At 49.5% G+C, this 22930-nt stretch overlaps 1 protein-coding gene across 2 annotated transcripts in view; it reads left to right on the top strand.

The window, feature by feature from the left end:
* The first annotated feature begins 1457 nt into the window (after positions 1 to 1457).
* TRIM67 (tripartite motif containing 67) overlaps positions 1458 to 22930 on the top strand; it is a 45047-nt gene continuing 23574 nt past the window's right edge. The window contains exons 1-2 of one of the 2 annotated variants that reach the window (XM_036277658.1): positions 1458 to 1578; positions 1675 to 2498. In XM_036277658.1, the coding sequence (XP_036133551.1) occupies positions 1458 to 1578; positions 1675 to 2498 (945 nt within the window). Of the gene's footprint in view, positions 2499 to 22930 lie in introns of both variants that reach the window. The other variant, XM_036277657.1, reaches the window with a different exon arrangement.

Genomic DNA, 22930 nt, shown 5'->3' with positions numbered 1-22930 from the left:
GCTGGGTAGGGCTGGTCCCCGGCGCGCAGTTTCCAGGGCCTGGGGCCTTAGTGGTGCGTTGCCACATTTCGCCAGGAAGTCGAATTTTATAAATCCCATCCGGTGTTCTCACCAGCCCGAGTGGACGACTGACACCGCTGGCGGATGGGCACTCTGAAACGAAGAGACAAAATGGCTTGTGGTTCAATTCATAATAAAACCTCGCCCTTTGACTTCGGTGTCCGACATCTTGTGACTTGCATCTTTTGCTCTATCACAGATTTAGGAAGCGACTGTCAAACCATGCTCCCAAACCATTTGTAAACAACTGGCTTTTAGGTCCTTGTTATTACCCTTTTATGGTGGTGGGTGGGGGCGCGGGAGTGGGCAGGGCAGATGATGGCAGGGACGAGGCGGGGCAGGGCGTTGTACTAATTCAAGATGCAATCTCCATCCCAGTAATAGATTATTATTAACAATGATCCTCTCTGCGAAACCCTTAAAATCGCCCCTTGACTTCCCTGGCAGCAAGAGGCGAGTCCTTATTCGCTGAGCTGACGATTCCCCCACCCCCACCACTCTGCTCTGGAAATTACAACTCCTCAGCGCGCTGCTCCGGGAGGAGGCTGCTGCGGCGCGCGGGAGGCGGGGAGGGGATCCCCGAGCCAGCCAGGCGCTCGCCCTCCGCCCGCCGGCTGCAGCGTCGCGCGGCCAAGGTCAGAGGAGCCGCAGGAGCAGCAAAGAGAACCAGAGAAGCGGGTCAATCCTGGCCACAGGGAGAAAACCCAGCACCGCCAGGAAGGGAGGCGAACGAAGGTCTCCGGGCCGGCGGGCCCCGGCTGAGATAGTCACAGGCGTAGCAGTTGGCCGCCCCTGGGTCCGCGCGCCTGGAGCTCTGTCTCGACCAGTGGTTCCCGGGCGCTGTCCGCGACTTGTGGTGCTGAACCCAGCTCCACTGCCAAGGGGCCTGCTCACCCACCTTCTCACCTACAGATCGCCCCGATTGGGGGCGGGGCGGGGGCAAAAGGGGCCTCTGGGTAGCTGCTCACTGGAGCTGAGGGCTTGAAGCAGATAAGCTAGAGAACAGCAGCCCGACCGCTGGTCCTGATGTGGCGAGGACACGCGCGCTGCAGCCGCCGGCGGCGCTAGTGCTGATTCATCACCTAGAGTGCCTCTCAAGCCACCGCGAGGGCAGCTGACCGGCTCCGGACTCTGGCCGCAGGTTGAAGCCACTGGTGCTGGAGCCTCGTGGACTGGAGGTGAGGACCCCCCTCCCTTCTTTTGCTCCCAGTCGTCTTAGGGCGGTGGCTCCAGGACAGAGAGAGGGGCGTGCCCCCGAGCTGTGCAGCAGTCATGCCTGTGTGATGCCCCCGCCTCCAGTCTCACCGGTGCTAACCACGCTTGACCCCCTCCGCCCGTCTCCGGAGCTTGGGCCATTCCACCGCGGGACCTGAGCAGCTTATCCTGGCCGCGCCGCGATGGAGGAGGAGCTGAAGTGCCCTGTGTGCGGCTCCCTGTTTCGAGAGCCCATCATCTTGCCCTGTTCCCACAACGTTTGCCTGCCTTGTGCTCGTACCATCGCGGTGCAGACCCCGGACGGTGAGCAGCACCTGCCCCAGCCGCTCCTGCACTCCCGAAGCTCGGGGCTACCGGCGGGCGCCGCCGCCGCGCCTCCTCTGGACCACGACGCCTCAGCTGGCCCGGCCTGCAGCGGCGGGGGCGGGAGCGCAGCTGGCGGCCTTGGCGGCGGAGCGGGAGGCGGTGGGGACCACACGGACAAGCTGAGTTTGTACAGTGAGACAGACAGCGGTTATGGCTCATACACCCCGAGCCTCAAGTCCCCCAACGGGGTTCGCGTGCTGCCCATGGTGCCTGCGCCGCCCGGCTCCTCGGCCGCGGCGGCCCGGAGTGCCGCCTGCTCCTCGCTGTCCTCGTCTTCCAGTTCCATCACGTGCCCGCAGTGCCACCGCAGCGCTTCTCTGGACCACCGCGGCCTGCGCGGCTTCCAGCGCAACCGGCTGCTGGAGGCCATCGTGCAGCGGTACCAGCAGGGCCGCGGGGCGGTGCCGGGGGCGTCCACAGCCCCGGCAGTGGCCATCTGCCAGTTGTGCGACCGCACCCCGCCAGAGCCCGCCGCCACGCTCTGCGAGCAGTGCGACGTGCTCTACTGCGCTGCCTGCCAGCTCAAGTGTCATCCATCCCGGGGACCCTTCGCTAAGCATCGCCTGGTGCAGCCGCCGCCGCCACCTGCACCCGCTGAGGCCGCGTCTGCGTCCCCAGGCGTGACCCAAGGCGCCCCCAGCGGAGGCGGCGGCTGCAAGAGTCCTGGGGGCGCCGGGTCTGGAGCGACTGGGGGCAGCTCCGCCCGCAAGTTCCCTACATGCCCCGAACACGAAATGGAGAATTACAGCATGTACTGTGTGAGCTGCCGAACCCCGGTGTGCTACCTGTGCCTGGAGGAGGGCCGGCACGGCAAGCACGAGGTGAAGCCTCTGGGGGCCATGTGGAAACAGCACAAGGTGAGCGCCCGCGGGGCAGGAGCGTGGGTGCCAGTAGAAGGGTTCTTGGACACTTCCCTGGAGAACTGGCAGAGGGCCGGCCAGAGGACCAAGCAGGAATTGTTTCATTCATTCATTCATTCATTCATTCATTCACTCGTTTCCTCATCAGTCATTTGACAAACACTTAACTGAACTCCTGGTACACTGAGCTGGGTGTTGAGAATGGGAAGGACTTGGGAAGATGATGTAGTAAGTAGGTGCCCCCCCCCCCCTGAGATTTTATGATCCTACACAAAAGACACCCAAAAGGCAGAAGCAGAGTTTTCACACCTTAAGTTGACTAATAAGGACCTTGATGGCCCCTCCAGATTTATGGCATCCAGGGCCCCTTCCTCCCCTAAAAAGTTGTTGTTGTTGTTGTTGTTGTTGTTGTTGTTGTTTTAAGTTCAAGTATTATCATCTGCCTGTAGGAAAATGTCGGACGCCTTTTGTGCTGGTTTGTCATTCTCTAAAGGCAGGAAGGATTCAGTCCCAGCCCTCATTGAAGAGATACACTATTTTCTCTAGAGCAGAACTCTAGTCAGCTTCCAGGGCAGAAATTTTCCTACTCTTTCAATTAGTCTCCAGCACTTTCTATCTCCAAAATGCCTCCCAGCCTAGAGGGATGTAATTCCTCGTGAACCTTGTTTGAGAATTTAGGTGTGCCTTTTGAAGAAAGCAGCATCATTTTCTCCAGAGACCTTCCCCTACCGGGACTATGCCACAGTGGCAGTGGCAGTGTGGTGTGGTCACAGAGCAAGCTCTTAGTAAGACAGCAGGCACAAGTCATCTGCCTGGGATGTCACTTCCCAATGGAACAGCCTCTAAAGGCTATTGGCTGGAACTCACTGCTGGCTGCCAATCAGGCCAGGTGCTTGTTATGGCCCCAAGGGAAGAGTGGGGTCACTTCTTCTAAGAAACAGTCATCTTCATTGCTCATCCAAAGGCTAAACTGAGCAACTGGACTTCCTGGCACATGAGGTCAATGATTCATGCCCGACAGAGTTAGAGTCCCTTGTTCAAGTTCCCCATCTGAATCTGCAAATCTGGACATTTATCATTTAGTGTCTTCTTTCCAGTAAACTTCTCATGCCTTAAAAAGGCAGGGGGCCTCCAAATTGCTCAGGAAATTGGTATTCTGATTGAGCAGGCAAGACAGGAAAATACAGCAATTAGCCATGACTGTCTCGTATTATCCAACTGGAAATGAGCAAGAAGGGGAGCATAGCCGAGAGGAGAAGGGATAACTGTGTCTGTTATAGATTTATTATGCAAAATTACTATAGAATTTCATCTGATAAAACATGCATGTTATTATTGTGATTTAATATTTTCAAATAAAAAAGTAGAAAGAAAAACTGAAGAACACTTTAGAAATACACCTGGAAGAGGGAAATTTGCATAGTAGGTCAGAAGGGCAATCTGGAGTCAAATACCTAATTTTTGAGCAGTGGTTCTCATTTGGGGACAATTTTACTCCCCTTCCAGGACATTTGGCAATGTATGGAAACATTCTGGGTTGTCACGTTTAGGGAGTAATACTGGAATCTAGTGGGTAGATGCCAGGGAGGCTGCTAAACATCTTATAGAACCCAGGAAATCTCCCCAAAACAGTTATCTAGCCCCAAATGTCAATAATGTCTCTGCTGAGAAACACTGCTGTATTGTTACATCAACCCGGATCCAAACCTCAGTGCCTGTAATTCACTCTCTGTAAGCTTTAGAAACAATTTTAAACCCACCGGATAATAATATTTAACTCAGATAATTGTTGTAAAGAGTAAGTATAATACTATACGTTTATCCTCTATCACAGTACCTGACCCTCAGTAATCATTGTATGTTATTATTTTTAACGTTCTTACACTTAAAACCACTAGACCTGCAGAAAACTACATGGTGCAGCAAACTGCTTATTAAACCTCAGTGATTTTCTTTCCTGGCGAAAACTTTTGATATTGTTTATGTTGAGTCCTAAAATAGCTTTGAGAAAATGGCTTGAGTTAGTTATCATTCGTATGACATTTTGTTACATATTGCCTCACAGTAGTTGTAGCCACCTTGTTTATTTCATTTTGCAAGTAAAAATACATTTTCCAAATAAATCTTTTGCAAAGAAGCTGTGATCAAGTACCAAGACAAGAAGTATAGGTTCATATTCAGATCTCATGAGCTGTTAAATTTGCACAGCCTAGGAGGCTAGAACTTATTCAGGATGAGGCAGTGAAGGGTGGGAACCAAAATAAATTGAAATAGTTTGCAACCTTAAACAATATTAAGCCTCTTACAGGGAAAAGTGAGTTGGGTAGTGACTTGTGGTTTCAAGAACCAGGATCATGCAGGGAAAGTCGTTGGTCATTCTTGACTTGGTCTTAACATCTCTTTTATAACGTTTCTATCCCCACCCAACAATGTAAATTTATGAGGAAATAAGGAAAGCATATGTGATATTTGCTCCGTAGAATGGGAAATGCTACCACAGTGTTTCCCCCTTATCCATGGTTTTACTTTCTGCAATTTCTTTTTTTCTTTTTTTTTATCCTCACCCGAGGACACTTTTTCATTCTTTGTTCAGATAGAGCAGGAGGGAGAGAGAGAGAGAGAAACATCGATGTGAAAGGGACACATCGAGTGGCTGCCACCCGCACGACCAACCAGGGCCGGGGACAAACTGCAACCGAGGTACATGCCCTTAGCGGGAACCGAACCTGGGTCTCTCCGGACCGCAGGCCGACGCTCTAACAGCTAAGCCAAACCGGCCAGGGCACTTTCTGCAATTTCAATTACCCACAGTCAATCTCAGTCTGAAAATATTAAATGGAAAATTCCAGAAATAAACAATTCATAAGTTTAAAATGTCATGCTATTCTGAGTAAAACTCTTGCCTTCCTGCTCAGGGTCACCTGGGACATTAATCATCTCTTTGTCCAGTGACTCCACTTAGGTTATCAGATTGACTGCTGAGGTATCAAAATGCTTGTGTTCAAGTCACCCTTATTTGACCTAATAGTGCCAAATTCACATAGCTTTTACTACAGTATATTAGTATGATTGTTTTATTATTAGTTCTCATTGCTAATCTCTTATTCTGCCTAATTTATAATTAAACTTTATCATAGGCATGTATGTATAGGGAAAAAAACATAGTATATATAGGGTTCAGTACTACCTGAGGTTTCAGGCATCCACTGGGGGTCTTGGGATGTATCCCCCACGGTTAAGGGGGACGACTGCATGCCGAATCTAGAGTCTTGATTTTATACGTTGTGCCATTGCTCCAGAGAACTAAGACATCTTCCTAAATCCAGAAGGCCAGCTATGAGGTAGTACTTTTGTGAAAACCTGTTTCCAAGAATGAATAGGCATTCTTCTGTTCTCTTCAGTGGGTACTGTTTTTCTAAAGATAGGGAAATTATTGAGTGCTTGTTATCAGGCATTTCGACCAGGGGCTGAAGATCAAAAGAAAAGATAGAGGAGGGAGCCCTCATGGGGTGTCTGGTGCTACTTTGTGGGCAGGCGTCTAGACCACCACTGTGAGCTGTGAGGGGGGCCACTTGTGACAGATAAACTAGAGTAACTTCACACTCCCACTGTGACAGTTTAAGTTCTTTCTTATTTTTTTTTAACTTTTTTTCCCTTTATTGATTTTAGAGAGAAAGAAACAGAGAGGGAGAGAGAGAAACATCAATAAGAGAGAACATTGATTGGCCCCCTCCTGCATGCCCCCCACAACCTGGGCATGTGCCCTGACCGGGAATCGAACCGGCCACCTCTTGGTGCATGGGTCGATGCTCAACCACTGAGCCACACCGGCCAGGCCAGTTTAAGATTTTTAGTAAAATATAAAGTCTCTGGATTTGCTGTTGTGGTTGTTCTGGTCTAAAACTCCAGGGCTCCATGACAAAGCCAGTTGTGAGCCCAGAGCTGGAGTTCAAGGAGAACACACTCTAACACCCCGGTGACTGGAGAGCCCTCGGGCCCCCCCTCCCCAGCCTGACTGGAGCTGCCACCTACTTAGTGATTCTTAGGTAAAGAGACAGACAAGCAACACTGACATCTATTTTAAAACAAGATGGATTATCACCTTTAAAAAACAGTGTAAAAACTTTAGGTCTTGGCTAAACACATGTTGAGATGATTTTGCTGGGAGAGGTGGTTTCACTGAACTCGTGATGTGAAGCAATGATGTGCTGGAAAAGATGGGAAAGGGGGGGACGTTTTCCACCAGAGCTCTTCCTTCTCTCTTTTCCTACTGATGATGGAATTGTCATTTTCCTGAAACCGGAGGGAAAGGCTCACTGTGGGCTGCATCCCTTCCCTAGCGGGACATGTCACAGAATGTCAACAACGTTTGTAACTCCTGCCAGGTGCAGACAGTCGAGCCTGAATTCAAATGGGCAGAAGTTGATTTTAAAACGGAGTAAGCCCTTCTTCAGAAGTCTTTGAGAACCCTGGGAAATTGAAGAATATCTCACTGATACCCTAAGATCACTGTTCCCAGTGAGTCAGCACTTCACGAGAGCAAAGGAGATAGAGGCCTGGAAATCAGGAGAAATGGGATTGCAGGTTACTCCCCTGTCAGGAGGTTCTGACAACGGGCCCCTGGTCCTACCTTATTTCAGGAAAGAGATAGGAAAGGTTTTTAGCTTGTAAAGCCTCTGACAACGACTAGCTCCTTTAAAAGGGGTAACACATAAATGACAAAGGCTGAACATGTGATCATCACAGAGCAATGGTCATAAGTATACTTATTTGAATAGTTATAGTTTTTGTAATAATTAGAATGGCACATATAGAAATGTAGAAATGCAGATATTCAATATCATCCCCAAATTCCAATTTGCAGAGAAAAACATTTCCAACATTTTACAGTTTTTTCTTCTAGAATTCTATTGTATATCTATTTTGTAACTGTCCTCTTTTTCTCTAGTAATGCAATGTACATACCTTTCCTGTCAATTAAGGCACACTATTTTTTATGGCCACATGCCATTTCATCATAGGGTTTATTATTCGATTTGACAACACCCTCATGCTGGACTTCAGGTTGTTTTCAGTCTTTTGCTATTATAGACATTTTTTTTATATATAATTAAATCTATCCCTATGCTCTTGATTATTTTCTTACCTTAAATTTCTAAACATGGAGTTGCTGTATCAAAGGTTATCTGGCTTTAAGACATCTGATTAATGTTGCCAGATTGTCTTCCATAACATTTATACCTATTTTTTCTCCCAACAGCAAAATTACGTAAATAAAAAAATCATATAGATAGGGACCATAGAGAGAAACAAGAACGAAATTCATGTTCCTCGTCATTGTTGCTTGTTATTTTCATTACATTATTGTTAGAACTACTTTGTAAAAGAAGATCACAAGTATCTAGATTTTATTTTTTTAGCTAGAAGGGATCTATCTGTCTTCCCTCAGAAACTGGTTTGATGCACACAGCTGTTGATCAAGTACCCTACCTCGACTGTAAGGCCAATGAGAAGACCAAGCCTTCAGGGCCTACCTAAGGCACTTTTTGGGTGGGGTTGGGTGGAGGAAAAGAGAATTCAGTAAAGAGGTTCTTGGCAAACTCTTCTGGGGGTTCTGAAGTCTACAGCTTGGTGGCTGATTGCTACTCGCCAGCTGCTGATTCTAAGCCCCCCATTACTGAGTGGAAATCCACCATGGCCCTCAGAGCCTGAGGCCTGGAACTAAGCACAACCCGAGTGAGCCTGGATTTCTGAAAGCTGATCCTTCAACTTTTTGCTTTTATCTTCTGTTTGAAGGTGATGTATAGAGATGGTAGGGTTTGGAACTGAGGACTCCTAGACCGTGAAAGGACACTCCCCTTCCTGTCAGTAGATCTATTTCCTACTGTGTGTTGGTGATCACTTCACGGCTGAGGCACCCTCGTTTCAGACTTCAGTCCTTTCCATGGGCGGACGTCCGCGCTGGTGGGGCCTTACCTGAGGATGCACACGACATGGAGTGTGCTAGAGGGGAGACAGACTAGGGAGAGAGCTGGCAAACTGTGGCCCAGTGCCTATTTTCTTATTAAAGTTATACTGGGACATAGGCTCATTTGTTTACAGGTGGCCTGTGACTGCTGTTGGCTACAGTTGCTTTGTTGAGTAGTTGCATCAGGGATGTGTGGCCTGCAAAGCCAAAAATATTTACTATCTGGTCCTTTAGGGGGAAAATGTGCTGACCTCTAGACTAGGGCCTTGTGACGCAAGGTGTCTGCCGACAGCAGCGGTGTCACCCAGGAACTGGCTGGAAATGCAGTCTGGAGACCGGCACTGCCCTACTGACTCAGGATCTGAATCTAGCACATCTTCTACTAGATTTGTGTGGACAACGGGTGCCTGACTACCCACCATGACCTGCCCAGTTAGGAATGCATGATCAGGTCTCCCTGTGAGGTTACCTTCTGTCATTGCACTTGTCGTTTTATTACAGAACCCCTTTTTTTGGTCCACATCTGATGTTGTCCCTCAGTTTCTAGGTGCTCTGTTTTATCTTTAGTCTCTGTGGTCCAGTTTTGATGGTTTCTAGTGCCCCTCTTCAAGTTCACTGATCTTTCCTAGGCTATGTCAACGGACTCGCCCCTTTCCAGCGTTCCTCTGCGTCTTCCCAGCTGTCCCGCCCCTTCCCAGCGCAGGAGGCCTCCAGTGGTCTGGGTCCCTGACTGTTTTTTATTTTATTCCTTTTCACTCCCTCCAGCCACATGCAGTCTTTACCTTGCTCAGGGCTGTCGGGGAGAGGTAGAGGATTTGCTGTTTGTCCCCAGTGGCAAAAGGATTTGTTCTGGAGGGCAGAAGGGTCCCAGTAGGGGGTCGTATTTCCTGGGGTGGCTGTCACATCCCTCCTTCAAGCCACTTCTGGGTGTAAATATTTCCCTTTTTTAATCTAATGGACACTTTAGATTGTTGTGTAACTGATCGGGTTTTCCTTTTCCCTTTGCTGTTAAAATGCTTAGAGCCAAATATTTGGTGCGCTCATAACAGATGTGATTATTTTATAGACTTTTGAGCCTTATTTTTGGCTCCATTTTATGTCCCCCACCTTGTATTTCTTTTTTTAAATTATGCGCTCTTGAATTCTATAGACCCTTGCAAGCTGCCTTAAATAGTTTTGAAATAAATAAATTAATAATTAAACAAATAATTAATCTACTTAAATAAAGCCCAAGAGAACAAAAAAACTCTGGAATATCTTATTAAGATAGTCCTCTACTTCGCCTTGGTCAGTGGTTAATGTTGGCCTGTGCACCGAAGGGTTTTGGTTTTGATTCCCGGTCAAGGGCACTTAACCTGGGTTGCAGGTTTGATTCCTAACCTTGGTCAGAGCATGTGCAGGAGTCAACAATTTGATGTCTCTCTCTCACATCAATGTTTCTCTCTCTCTCTCTCTGCCCCTCTTCCTCCCTTCCACTCTCTAAAAAAATCAATGAAAAAAATATCCTTGGGTGAGGATTAACAACAACAAAGATAGTCAGTCCTCTACTTTTTTTTTTTTTTTAAGAACAGAACAGTAAAGCAGATTCTTTTTTTCCATTTATTTTTAAAATAGAAAGGGAGGGAGAGAGAGAAACATCAATATGAGAGAGACACATCAATTGATTGCCTCCCGTACGACCCGACCGGGGCTGGAGATAGAACCTGCAACCCAGGTGTGTGCCCTTGACTGGGAATCAAACCCGTGACCCTTAGGTCCGCAGGCCAATGCTCTAACCGCTGAGCAAAACCAGCCAGGGCAATGGTCCTCTACTTCTAAGCAATGCTTAGTAACTGTTATAAAAGCTAAATGCTGCTTGAAAATGTTCAAGGAATGGGGACCTTCCTGGTCACTAGGACATGAAACTCCTCCCTTTCCATCCCATTCAATAACGAGACTCCAAAATGAGCGTGCTGGTCTACAAGCTGGTTTGTTCATGCTCTCACATCCTTCACTGGGCTGTCACCACTGAGCACCATCAGCTTGTTCGGAGGGCGTGATTGCTGCCTCTCAGACTGGTTTTCTTTGTAAGTATTTGCAGCTTATCACTGATAAACATTTATCCCGCACACAGCCCTGCCTATCCAGCAGGGTTCCGCACCTGCAGCTTTTGGGGAATATGAAGATGCACAGAGGGAAGTCAGGGTGCTCTAAAAGCAAGAAGACCTGCTGGGGTGGGGGCATGGCAGGAACCAGGAGAGGTTTGAGATTTTAGCCTATATACAAGCTAGCAATTCACCTGCTACAGTTTCATGGATACAGACCGATGTGAAACCCCTGGGCCAGAGATAAAGAGCAGCTTATTAGTCCCAGCAACAGCAGCAGAGTATCCGCAGGTTTGTGCCGGTCCCTGAGCCCAGTGCCACAGAGTGATATGAACAGGGCCAGATGACACCTGCACACGTAGGAGGATACATACAGGAGAGGAACCCTGAAGGGCAGAAAGCGTGGGCACTTTGCTCCACAGGGAGGCCCCATCTCCAGCTTCCAAGGATGTTGTCTACACAAACATTCTTGAAAGCTAGTCCAGAACAAAGAGCAAGACTTGCAGAAACTCAAGAGCCCCTTTGGAAATTATCTTCCACTGGGAGGATTAAATCAAAATTCAAATAGTGCCCCGAGTGATCAGGCACGTTGTGGATAGCTTCCCAGCCTCCTCTGGTTCCAGAAAGTCCTTGTTTCAGTTGGGGTGCCCAGGCCTCAGGGCCACCTGCGTAAAACAGGCAGGATCTGCACTGTCGTCTGCCAGGCTTCTCATGCCTTCGGGCTTTGCTGGGTGTCATGACAATGATGATGACGATGACGATGGGATGTCTGTGGTGAGGCCCAAGGAGAGTCTGACTTAAAGGTATACAGTTAAGGTGGCTTTCATTCCTGAGTCCACTTGTGTGTCCTCTAGCACATAAAGAGTGAACATCACCCGGTGGCTGTCTATTATTCAGTCAAAACATTCCATTGGATAAGCACTTGTTGGGCTGTGCTGGGGGCTGTGCATACCATATAAACAGGCCACAGGAGCGCTCTCAGCCAACGGGGAGGAGAGGGACAATGTTGCAACCAGCCTAACGTATATACAACTCACAAAAGAGTGGATTAAGTACTATATTTGTAATATGCGTATTAATGAGGGAACAGAAAGGAGAAGACGATTAATTCTGCCTGGATTTGGAAGGGGAAGTGGGAAAAGCATGCAGAGGTTGGCGTTGACCAGAAGAGGATGTGGGAGCTGGGGTGGTAAATGATAAGGAGCAGTTTTACTAGTTGGAAAAGAAAGAAAAAACAAACAATGCGTGAGGAGTTAAGAAACTTGCTTAAAATCTAGTTCCTTTATTGAAAGAGCTTATTATCTGCCGTCCAAGTGCCAGGGATTCACACGTATTCATTCACACGAAGCAGAGGGCCACTGCAAAGATGATGCCATTTCTGATAAAATGAGGAAACTCGAGTTACACATCCTTTAGCATCTGGAACCTGCAGAACCCTGCTGGATCTGAGACAGTGGTGAAAGATGGGACAAATAGATTCCAGAAGCCACATTTAAGGGGACATCTAGCTTGAGAAGCTAAGAAAGATTAAACATTAGCTTCATTTCAATTTCAATGAAGAATAGAAATAGCCTCGATATAATCCTTTTGAAGATTCTTGTAAATTTTCATCATTTTCCCAGGTTGTTATATTTACCCTGTTTGCCAGTAAAACTTGGCAGCAGAAACCTTTCAAAGGTCTCAATTTGCTTTGCTAGTAAAGAGGAGGGAGGAGAGGAGGGAGGGAGGAAAAGAGAAATCGGGAAACAGGAGGAGAAAAGAGACCAGTGGACGAAGGTGACAGTGAAAGGGACTTGGGAAAGGCTGATAAGAAGCCAGTTTGGGATTGGTCATCAGCCTGGTTGTTTTAGATGGACAGGAGGGCTCATCTCTCCACTTACACACAAGAAACAAAGAGCCCAAAGAACCGGTGGGAACAGCGTCCGGAACCAGCCCTAAGCGAACACGAGCAGAGTAGGGGCCAGGCCCACAGCAGACACTGGGGGAGGCTGCATGGGGACATGGGAGCGGAGTCGGGTTCCAAAGGTTTGGACAGGTTTGGACAGTGACGGGGAAAGAGGTGCCCAAACAAAAAGGCCAACGTTCTCTTTCGTAATCTGACCATGGAGAGACCAATTCCCATCAGACACGATTGTCACAAAAACAATTCTGTGATGGTTGCCAGTGACTGGAGTTGGCCCCATCCTGACGACCAGGCACTTCTGGTTACTGGAGGATGAAGGACCTGGCTTCCTACGTTGGCAAAACCAGGATTCTGATCCAGGGGCCCATGCACGTGATATCCTACCCCAGGCTGGTCAGGGACCTGGGGGTGCGATCTGACTGGTCTCTGGCTTTTCCCCATCAAGCATGGTCTTCCTGTGCTCAGTTTACGTTTCTGCCCATTGAGTCTTTTCAGAGTCTCCATGGACACGGGTTCTAACACTCCAGGCAGCTTCAACAGCAAGGTCCCACTTGATGAGACATTTCTATTTACACCTAGCGATGATGTCTGGTAGCTAACAGAGACTTGCAGCGTCTCTTTCTTAATGTAACCGGTTTTGTACATCACATGCATAAATAACACTGCACCTTGAACGCTGTGACAGCAAGGTTGTGTCCTATTTATCTTCGCACTCCCGGCACCCAGAGAGCAGCTGGCACCCAGTAGGCCACAGAAACATTTATTTGATAAGTGAATGGTGACAACACCAAAGTGTATGACAATACCATCACCATAAATAACTATTCCAGTGCAGTCCCTGTAACTTCATGGTGAATCGTAGAAACAGCAATTCCTATAGGAGCTGGGGAACGTACGGAAAATGGGGGACGAGGAATTATGCATTTTCCTGGGCCTTTTACTGACAAGCCACCTGAACTCAGCGTGGCTTTCCTCTCCCTCCTCGTGACATGTGGTAGTGCTATCAGAGATGATCAGGGGCTGACAGAAGCCAGCCGGGCATGTTAGAACTGCTACATCTTGTTCAGAGAATAGAGTGCGTGTAAGTTTACTGGACAGACGGCACTGACGTCTTTAGTGCTACAGAGGCAGTAGAACGCAGGGAGTAAGGACATTCATTGCAGAGACAACAGTTCTGAAACTCTACCACTTGCCATGGAATGACCCTGTAGTAAATGAGATAATGCATTTTAAGAACAGGGGCTGGTGCACACCACACAGTAACTACTCAACAAAGAAAGCCACTATCATCATCGCTGTTCTATTGTGAGTGGCAAACCCAAGCACGGGTGTGAAAGAAGGGACTGTTTCAGGGTCAGAGGTTGTGCGGAGCCCTCTCGTGGGGGGTGTTGAGAAGCTGCGTTTGTCCTAATGACGTCCCTTCCCCTTTGTGAGGGCCACTTCACATGCCACATTGAGTGGGTGCCAGAGAAATCTCTCCGAGGATTGCCTGGACCAACCTGATGGCCAATCACTGGCTGATATAATGGGAAGGATTTGAATTGAAATCAAAAGATCTGGGTTCATTCTGGAGCTATGTTTTTTGTTTTGTTTTGTTTTTTATCCTCACCTGAAGACATTTTTTCCATTTTTGTTGTTGTTGTTGTTCAGATAGAGTGGGAGGGAGAGAGAGGAAGAGAGAGAAAAACATTGACATGAAAGGGACACATCGAGTGGCTGGCACCTGCACAACCAACCAGGGCTGGGGACAAAAATGCAACCAAGGTACACGTCCTTAGCGGGAACCGAACCCGGGTCTCTCTGGACCGCAGGCTGACACTCTAACCGCTGAGCCAAACTGGCCAGGGCGGAGCTATGTTTTTAAATTTCTTAACATTCCTCAGCCTCAGTGTGGTGCCTGATCTCTTTTCTGCGGCTGCAAGAAACTTATGTTTTTATTGATTTTAGAGAGAAAGGAAGGGAGGGAGAGAGAGAGAGAGAGAGAATCATCAGTGCAAGAGAGAAACATCAATTGGCTGCCTCCTGCATGCCCCCTACCGGGGATTGAGCCCACCACTCAGACATGTGCCCTGACCTTGAATTGAACCTCAACCTCTCCATGCAGGGGACACCCAATCAACTGAGCCACACTGGCCAGGACTCAATGAGCTGTTCTTATATGTGCTTTTTGGTATAATGGTTTTCTTTCCACTAAACAATCTATCATGGAGATTGTTTTATGTCAATAAATATAGAAAGACATTGTCATTTTAATGGATGCTGAGTATTCAGTTATGTGGATAAAATATTATTCATTTAATCACTATTGCTGAACATTTAGATCACTTAAAAATTTTTACTATTTTTAAAACTGCAATGATTATTCTTGTAAATACATCTTTGCATTGCTCAGCCTCTTATTCTTTCTAGGATAAAGGCCTATGCAAACATTAAAACTCGTGAGGGATTTTTTCCTTCCTCTCCCTGAATATATGAAGCCAGGATCTTGTCTTTAAGAAGCAATTCTGGCCCTGGCTGGTTTGGCTCAGCGGTTGGAGCGTCGACCTGCGGTACAGAGAGACCCGGGTTCGGTTCCCGCTAAGGGCACGTACCTCGGTTGCAGTTTGTCCCCAGCCCTGGTTGGGTTGTGTGGGTGGCAGCCACTCAATGTGTTCCTTTCACGTCGATGTTTCTCTCTCTCTCTCTCCCTCCCGCTCTATCTGAACAAAAAATGGAAAAATGTCCTCGGGTGAGGAAAAAAAAAAAAAAAGAAGCAATTCTGGCCCTGGTCGATTTGGTTCAGCGGTTAGAGCGTCGGCCTGCGGTCCTGAGAGACCCGGATTTGGTTCCCGCTAAGGGCATGTACCTCGGTTGCAGTTTGTCCCCGGCCCTGGTTGGGTTGTGTGGGTGGGTTGTGTGCGTGGCAGCCACTCAATGTGTTCCTTTCACGTCGATGTTTCTCTCTCTCTCTCTCCCTCCCACTCTATCTGAACAAAAAATGGAAAAAATGTCCTCGGGTAAGGATAAAAAAAAAAGAAGAAGCAGCAATTCCGTACGGCTGCATTTCTCCCAGTGTGCCCATCTTCCTTCCCAGCCCACCTCTCTCAAATACTCTTCTGCCCAATCAGATTGGAGGCTCCTGTCAAATCTATTGCACTAAGGCCGGCAGCATGGAGGGTGGAGGAAGAAGACAATGGCAGGAGGAGAGGTTGGATGACCAGGGGAAGAAAGAAAAAAAAATCCTATGTTGTGATGTATTTCATTTTAATTGTCACAACTCAGAAGTAGGTAGTGTAACCCCTGGCAAACAAATTCTACAGGAGAGCAAGAACTTGCCCAGGAGCACCTGACTAGTACAGGAAAACCAAAATCAGTCTGACTCCAGAGACAATTTTGCTAGATTTTATTATTTGTTCACAATCATTTCTGTTCTGTTTGTAGGAGAGAGAACACTTCTTGCTCCATCTATATAAGACTGGGCCATGTGATTTGCTTGGGCCAATGAAATGAGAGAGGAAGAGATACTGTCACCTCCCAGGAGGAGCTAGGAGGGCCAGTGTGTGTGTTTGCTACAGCTCCCTTTCCTCTGCTCGAGGCTAGGATGTCTCACATACGTGGTGGTCCTTCAGCCTGGGTCCTGATGCCGAGGGCTTGAATGGCCTGCAGTGGGCATTCAACTGAGCAAGAAGCAGTCTTGGTTGTTGGACGCATCTGAGTTGCGGAGGCGTCTGCAGCGTCACTAGCCTGAGTTGTCTGGCACCACCACACCCTTCCCGTGTCTCTTTGAGCCTTGCCCTGGTGATGGGTCAGAATATTTCTCTTTTCTTTTGCTGGCAGGAGAATGCAGAAGCACCCTTAAACCCACCAGTGTCCTCTACTAGACTCACAGTTAGATTCCTTTTTAATTTGATTTTTTTTTTTAATCCTCACCCAAGGATACTTTTCTATTTATCATCAGATAGAGTGGGAGAGAGGGAAAGAGAAGGAGAGAGAGAGAAACCTCGATGCGAGAGAGACACGTCGACTGGTTGCCTCCTGCGTGACCCAACCGGGTCAGGAACAAACTGAAACCCAGGTTCGTGCCCTGGACCAGAAATGAACCCTTGACTCTTTGGTCCAAGGGCCGACGCTCTAACCGCTGAGGCAAACCGACCAGGGCATTGATTTTTTTTCTTTTGTAATTGGGGCTTTTTTTCGTGGTCCCTGAACTAGGGTGAGATAGGCCATCCCTGGGACAGGACGTGCCGTCCATGGGTGACTACAGACTGCCTTTCTGTTTACTTGGGTTTCCTTTCGCTTCTTTCTCTACTCTGAATCTTTTTCTGGATAGTTTTATTTTGTTTAAAATTCATTTATTCTGTTATGGTAGAAATACAATTAGCACTTCCTGAGCAAATCTAAAAGTGATAGTTTGAGATATTTAGTACACTTCACAGGCGTGTTTTGCTCATAATGTCCCTATGTGGTTAGTGACGAAGAAAGCCCACATAATCGTCTCTCACAGTAAGTTACCCCAAAGTGTAAGAGTATTATATTGATACTCTGATATATCTGATATTATATTGAATGTCAGAAGCAAAGCGAAAATCGAGGTCTGGCCCTTGCTTCTAAATTTTGGTTCATCTTATAAACTTCTGTGCCTGGTGGTGTGGCTCGGTGGTTGAGCATCGACCCATGCACCATTTTATAAACTTCCCTGTCACATTGCCCGGGAAAAAAACAACTAATTTGTTTATTTGAGAAATATGTAGTGACTCTGCTCTAGGAGCTCATACAGAGATGACGCAAACAGGGTCTCCACTTCTAAAACCAACCATTTAGCAGAAGAAAGAATAAATGCATGATGATAGTACAAGACAGTGGGGCACTGGTAGGGTGTCCCAAAAAGAAGTCCCTCCTCCAGATGCAGGAGGGGAAGGGCAGGCAGGACAGCATGGGGCAGTGACACTAGTTTAGTGTCGAAGGATGACGGTGGTGACAGTGAGGGAGGGCACATCGGCATAGAGGTGTGCAGCAGCCAATAGGTGGTGCTAAGGGGTTTGTCTCAGAGGGGGTGCCAGCTACAGCCCCTGACCGTCAACTTCAACAGGAATGGCAAGTTCAAGTCCCAGGCGGGTGAGAATTTTCTGGTTATTCTGAATCTGCTTTCTGCACTTGGGGCTCTTGAGGGTCATTTGCACTAACGGACTCCCTTATCGAAATGAGAAGCAGCCATGCACCCACAGCTATATCGAATAATGGGCGCCAGTTACTGGCGGTATCGCCCATCAGCTCTGCCACTTCTTGTTTTTCATCTCAGTGACCAGCCAAGAATGTTGGGTTGGTGGCTCTGACGTACTGACATTGGCAGCCTGAAGATCCCAGTTGACACCTGGACTGCACACCTGGGGCAGGTGCTCACCGAGGACCCCAGCGGTCCTGCAGTCAGAGCCTAGGCCGAGTCGTGGTGCCGGAGGGTCGTCCCAACACCCCCCCCCCCAGGTCTCCATAGAGGTCGCTTTTATCCAGGTGCAGTGCAGGTTGCTAACTACAGCAGCCATCACTGTGTGTGTGTTTGCCTCCTGTCACTAGAACCCAGCTCTGGGTCACTTGAATCAAAGATGCTGGAAAAGTATCACAGTTTTCTGAGCACCCGCAGAAGCGGTGGGAGCTTTGAGAGTCAGGCTGGAATTGTAACAGCAGTGACAGTATCCAGCCGTGTGTGTGTGTGTGTGTGTGTGTGCGCGCGTGCGAGTGTGTGTGTGTGTGTGTGTGGGCGCGCACGCCAGGCACGACCCTCAGCACTTCCCAGGTGTGAACCCAGCCCCACAGTGAGTGACACGGTAAGGTACCGACTGCCATTATGCCCCTCTCTATGGCTGCCATTATGCCCCTCTCGATGGCTGAGGAAAGTGGGGGCGAGGAGAGATGGGAGGATTTGGCCAAGGCCACAGAGTGTGGGAGTCAGTATTCGAACCCAGGCATTCGGGTTCCCAAGGTTTCCCAGGTGAGAAGAGCTGGAGCTACAGGGAAGTTCTGACGGCAGGAGTCCGGCCAGGGGACTGCGGAACAAATGCCCATTTTCCAGGTCTCTCTGTCCCTTTGCTCAGCTCCAAGGGGCTGGCATCCCACTGGCCTAGATCAGGGCATTGCCTGCCCCTTGTGGGGATGAAGGCAGTGGTATTGGGGCCCTGATTCCAGTCCCACTAGGCTATATTCAGTGGGGAAAGGCTAAACCGGGGTACAGTTAGGAAGGACCCTGCGTGGCCGGCAGGAGGAAACAGTGGCCCCTGCACTTGCCCGGAGAAGCCTTCCCTCGGCAACAGCACCATCCGCGGCATGCCAGCCCCGGGGTGCAGGGGTTCCCTCGCACGCTCACTTAAACCTTGCGACAGCCATTTGGGTGCGTGTCATGACCCCCACTTTACAGGTCAGAACACAAAGACTCAAAGAGAATAAGAAACTTGGACACATAAAGTTAGGGTTTGGATTCAGGCCCTGACTTCAAAGCCAAGCTCGGGGGGTGGGGGGTGTCACTGGATGGACACCTGATGGGGCTTCTGGGCTCAAGGGTGGCAGGTCCGGGAGGATCAGCTTATTCTGCTCTTGGGGCCAGAGTTAGCGCGAAGCTGAGCTGTGACCGGGGCTTCTGGGGGGCAGAGCACCTCAGTCACCTCACCAAGTGGCCGGCTCAGAGGAAAACGCCCGTCTGTGGGAAATTCTGTACCCTGTAGTTACACTGTGCCCCTTCCTGGCCACCTGCCACTGTTGACAGACCTTCCCCCAGACCGCCGTCAATCCACCCACCCTCAGGGGTCTGGGGAGAGAAGAAGAGGAAGGGGCTTGGGAAGTGTGTCTGGCTCTACATTCTCTCCTCTGAGGTGGGGGAGAATCTAAAATTCTCTCCTCTGAGGTGGGGGAGAATCTAAAATTGCCCAAAAGAGTGGAACTCAGGAGTTCCCACCAGGGCAGGACCCCCAGGGATAGAGCTGGGGTGAACCAGACAGGGCAGGCAGAGAGGCGAAGCCAAGACAGGTGGCCCTAGAAATAGAACTAGATTCGGTCCAGCTGCACCCCTGGGACCCCCAGCTAAGGGAGCCAAGACTGTCCCCTGCTTTTCTGCTGCCCCAGAGCCCACGACACCAAAATCTGTATATTGAGGAAACACCACCTGTTCTGTGTGGACACTGCTGGGACACAGGATGAATTAACCTCCCTTCTACCAGTCCTGGTCCAGGTAGGGACGTAGGCAAGTGGACAAGTAAAAACATCACAGGACGGACAGTAATAGGGGTTACAGTTGGGGTAAGCAAGAGGCCAAGGGAGAAGGGGTTCCACAAAGGTACGGAGTCTGGGAAGGCCTCATGGACAGGAAGGTAGCTGCCTGCGTGTCCCTCCCCACCTCTCTGGTCTTGCCTCGCACGCACTCCCAGGGTAGCAGTGTAACATGGGGATTTCCAATAAGAAATATATATTTGGTCTGTGTCCAGGTTCCTGGCACAGAGCTTCCCAAATCCCTGGAATGTCCCAAGTTATGAGAGTTATAAAGCTGTCTCTTGTTATGTTAATAAGGTGACTTTGGCAAAGCACCTAGATCACCTAAGGATGGGGGTTGGGTACCTGGAGAACCCACCCTCTGGTTAGAGGGTTGGAATTTCAGTGCCACGCCCCCAACCTCTGGGGAGGGGGAGGAGCTGGAAGTGAATCAATGACCACTGGCCAATGATTTAATGAAGCCACCATGAAAACCCAGAGGTGGGGTTCAGAGAGCTGCTGAGTTGGGGGACACATGGAGATTCAGAGAGCGTGGAAGCTCCATGCCCTTTCGCCCCGCTGTGCCCTGTGCATCTCTTTCATCTGGCTGTTCCGGACTTATATCCTTTTTTTAAAAATATGTTTTTATTGATTTTTAGAGAGAGTGGAAGGGGGAGGGAGAGAGATAGAAACATCGGCTGCCTCCTGCAAGCCCCCCACTGGAGATCGAGCCCACAACCTGGGCATGTGCCCTGACTGGGGATCGAACTGGTGACCTCTTGATGCCTGGGACGATGCTCAATCCACTGAGCCACACCCTGTGCCTGAGTTATATCCTTTTGTAATAAACCACTGATCTAGTAAGTAAAGTGTTTCTGAGTTCTGTGAGCCGATGTAGGGTGTCGTGAGAACCTAAAATCTATAATCATCTGTAGCTGGTAGGTCAGAGGCACAGGTGACAACCTGGACTTGCCATTGGCATCTTCAGGGTGGAGGCAGTCCTGTGGGACTGAGCCCATAACCTGTGGGATCTGATGCTATCTCCGGATAGACAGTGTCAGAACTGAGTTGAATTGTAGGACACCCAGCTGGTGTTGGAGAGTCGCTTGGTGGTGGGGAAATAACCCACACATCAAAATTGGTGTCAGGGCCCTGGCCGGTTTGGCTCAGCGGTTAGAGCATGGGCCTTTGGTCCAGAGAGACCCGGGTTCAGTTCCCGCTAAGGGCGCGTACCTCGGTTGCAGTTTGTCCCCGGCCCTGGTTGGTCATGCGGGTGGCAGCCACTTGATGTGTCCCTTTCACGTCGATGTTTCTCTTTTTCTCTCTCTTCTTCTCTCTCCCTCCCACTCTATCTGAACAAAAAATGGAAAAATGTCCTCGGGTGAAGATAAAAAAAAAAAAAATTGGAGTCAGGATCACAAGTAGGAACATGTTTTTGAGAGCTGTGTTCTGTGACTGTGTGCACATGATGCTCCACCCTCGCGTGTTAGGACCCGTGTTAAACGGCACATGGAGGTGTCGTCCAGCCTACCACGCTCTTACCCGAAGCACTCTCGGTTCTCCTGGGGGCGGGCCCCAGGCTTCCCTGCTGCGCGGGTGGATCACAGGCTGAGGGCATGTGACTGATAACATTTCGGAAGTTATCGGGGCGATTCCCAGGGTAGCTGCACATTGAAACTTGAGTGGCGTGGAGACTGGAGCTCAGGTCTGATGACCTCACTACTGATAGGTGGGCAGTCCCACTCAAACAAGCAGGATGCTGGGGACGGGGGTCTGCTGGAGAGCAAAGGTGTGGCCAAGAGACGAGGGACTGTCCCAGCCCATCAGCCCTGCCCCAAGGGATTTGGGTGGAAAATCAGGTTTTCTTGAGTATCTGAGAGTGTGAATTTGGGGTTCAGAAAAACGTGGATTTGAGTTGAGTCTTGGCTCCACCACTTTCTAGCGATGTGATCACAACCAAACTGCTTCACCTCAGTGAGCCTCAGTCCCCACTTCTGTAAAATGGGGTTATAATAGCACCTCCCTGATAGATGGTGAGGAATCAACTAAACTAAGCATGCACAGGCTCAGCACTTGCTGACTGAATGTCCCCAGCATCAGAGCTGTGCCACCACAGGAGAGGAGAGGCCACCAACTCCAGCTGCAGCTGGGTTCGGGCTGCCAGTTTGTCCCGTGGCACTGGGTCTACACCTTTCTCAGCAAGGGCTGCCTGTGGCCTCAGCGGCTGAGTCTTTGGGGAGTAGATGTTAGTGATGTGGGGGGATCTTGCCACGATCCCTGCCTCATGCCCTCAGCAGGAGAGGAGGACCCCGGTGGAAACAGACCTTCAACCAGGCACAGTGTCTGCTCACTACCGTGGGCCAGGCCCCAGCTCGGAGCTGGGAATATGACACTGAATATACCCAACATGACCTCACTGAGCACACAGGCCTCGGAGGTAGGAGACGTGACATGTCAGTGACCACGTGTGAAATGAGATGAGAAAGAAAAAGTTCAGTCACCAGGGGTGGCAGGCTGGGAGTGGCCCCCAAGGATGTCCACGTCCCAGTCCCCAGAACCTGTGAATATGTCCCCGTGCATGGCAGAAGGGACTTTGCCAATGTGATGAAATTAAGGATCTGGAGATGAGGAGATGGTCCTAAGTTACTTGACTGGGTCTAGTGTCATCTCAAGCAGCCTTGTAAGAGGGGGTCAGGAAGACCAGGGTCAGAAGCAGGCGGGAGGATGGACGCAAGAGGTTGAGCAGGAGCCGAGGAATGTGGGAGCCTCCAGAAGATGGAAAAGACGAGAAGGGGTCTCCCTCAGAGCCTCCAGGAGCCAGCTATACTGACACCTGGATTTAGCCAGTCAGACTCACTCGGGACTCTGGCCACCGGAGGGGTCAGAGAATAAACCCATGTTGTTTTGAGCCACTAAGTTTATGATAACTTGTTACAGCGGCCGCAGGACGGCTGCACTGTAGGAAGTCCCGCAGGGGAACCGAGTGAGTCTGGGGAGCCAAGGGAAGGCAGCCACTCTCAGAGTATGCTCTTGCTCTGCAGCAGCTCTGGGTGGGGACAGTCCGGGGTCGGGTCCTCGTGGAGAACAGTTCTTCGGTGTTGACGGAGCTGTGGCAGCAGCCTCCATCCAGAGGTCCTAAGGGTGGAGGCAGCTTCCATGCACCGAACAGAGCACTGGACTGGTGTCTGGAGCCCCGTCTGAACCCCCCTCTCCTCCTTCCTGGCTCTGTGGCCAGAAACCCAGGGAGCCAGGGATGGGAGCT

Source organism: Molossus molossus, unplaced genomic scaffold (genome assembly GCF_014108415.1).
Source record: "Molossus molossus isolate mMolMol1 unplaced genomic scaffold, mMolMol1.p scaffold_m16_p_23, whole genome shotgun sequence".
NCBI classification, from domain to species: domain Eukaryota; kingdom Metazoa; phylum Chordata; class Mammalia; order Chiroptera; family Molossidae; genus Molossus; species Molossus molossus.
The sequence above is the reverse complement of the archived record's forward strand: the minus strand, read 5'-3'. Positions and strand labels throughout refer to the sequence as shown.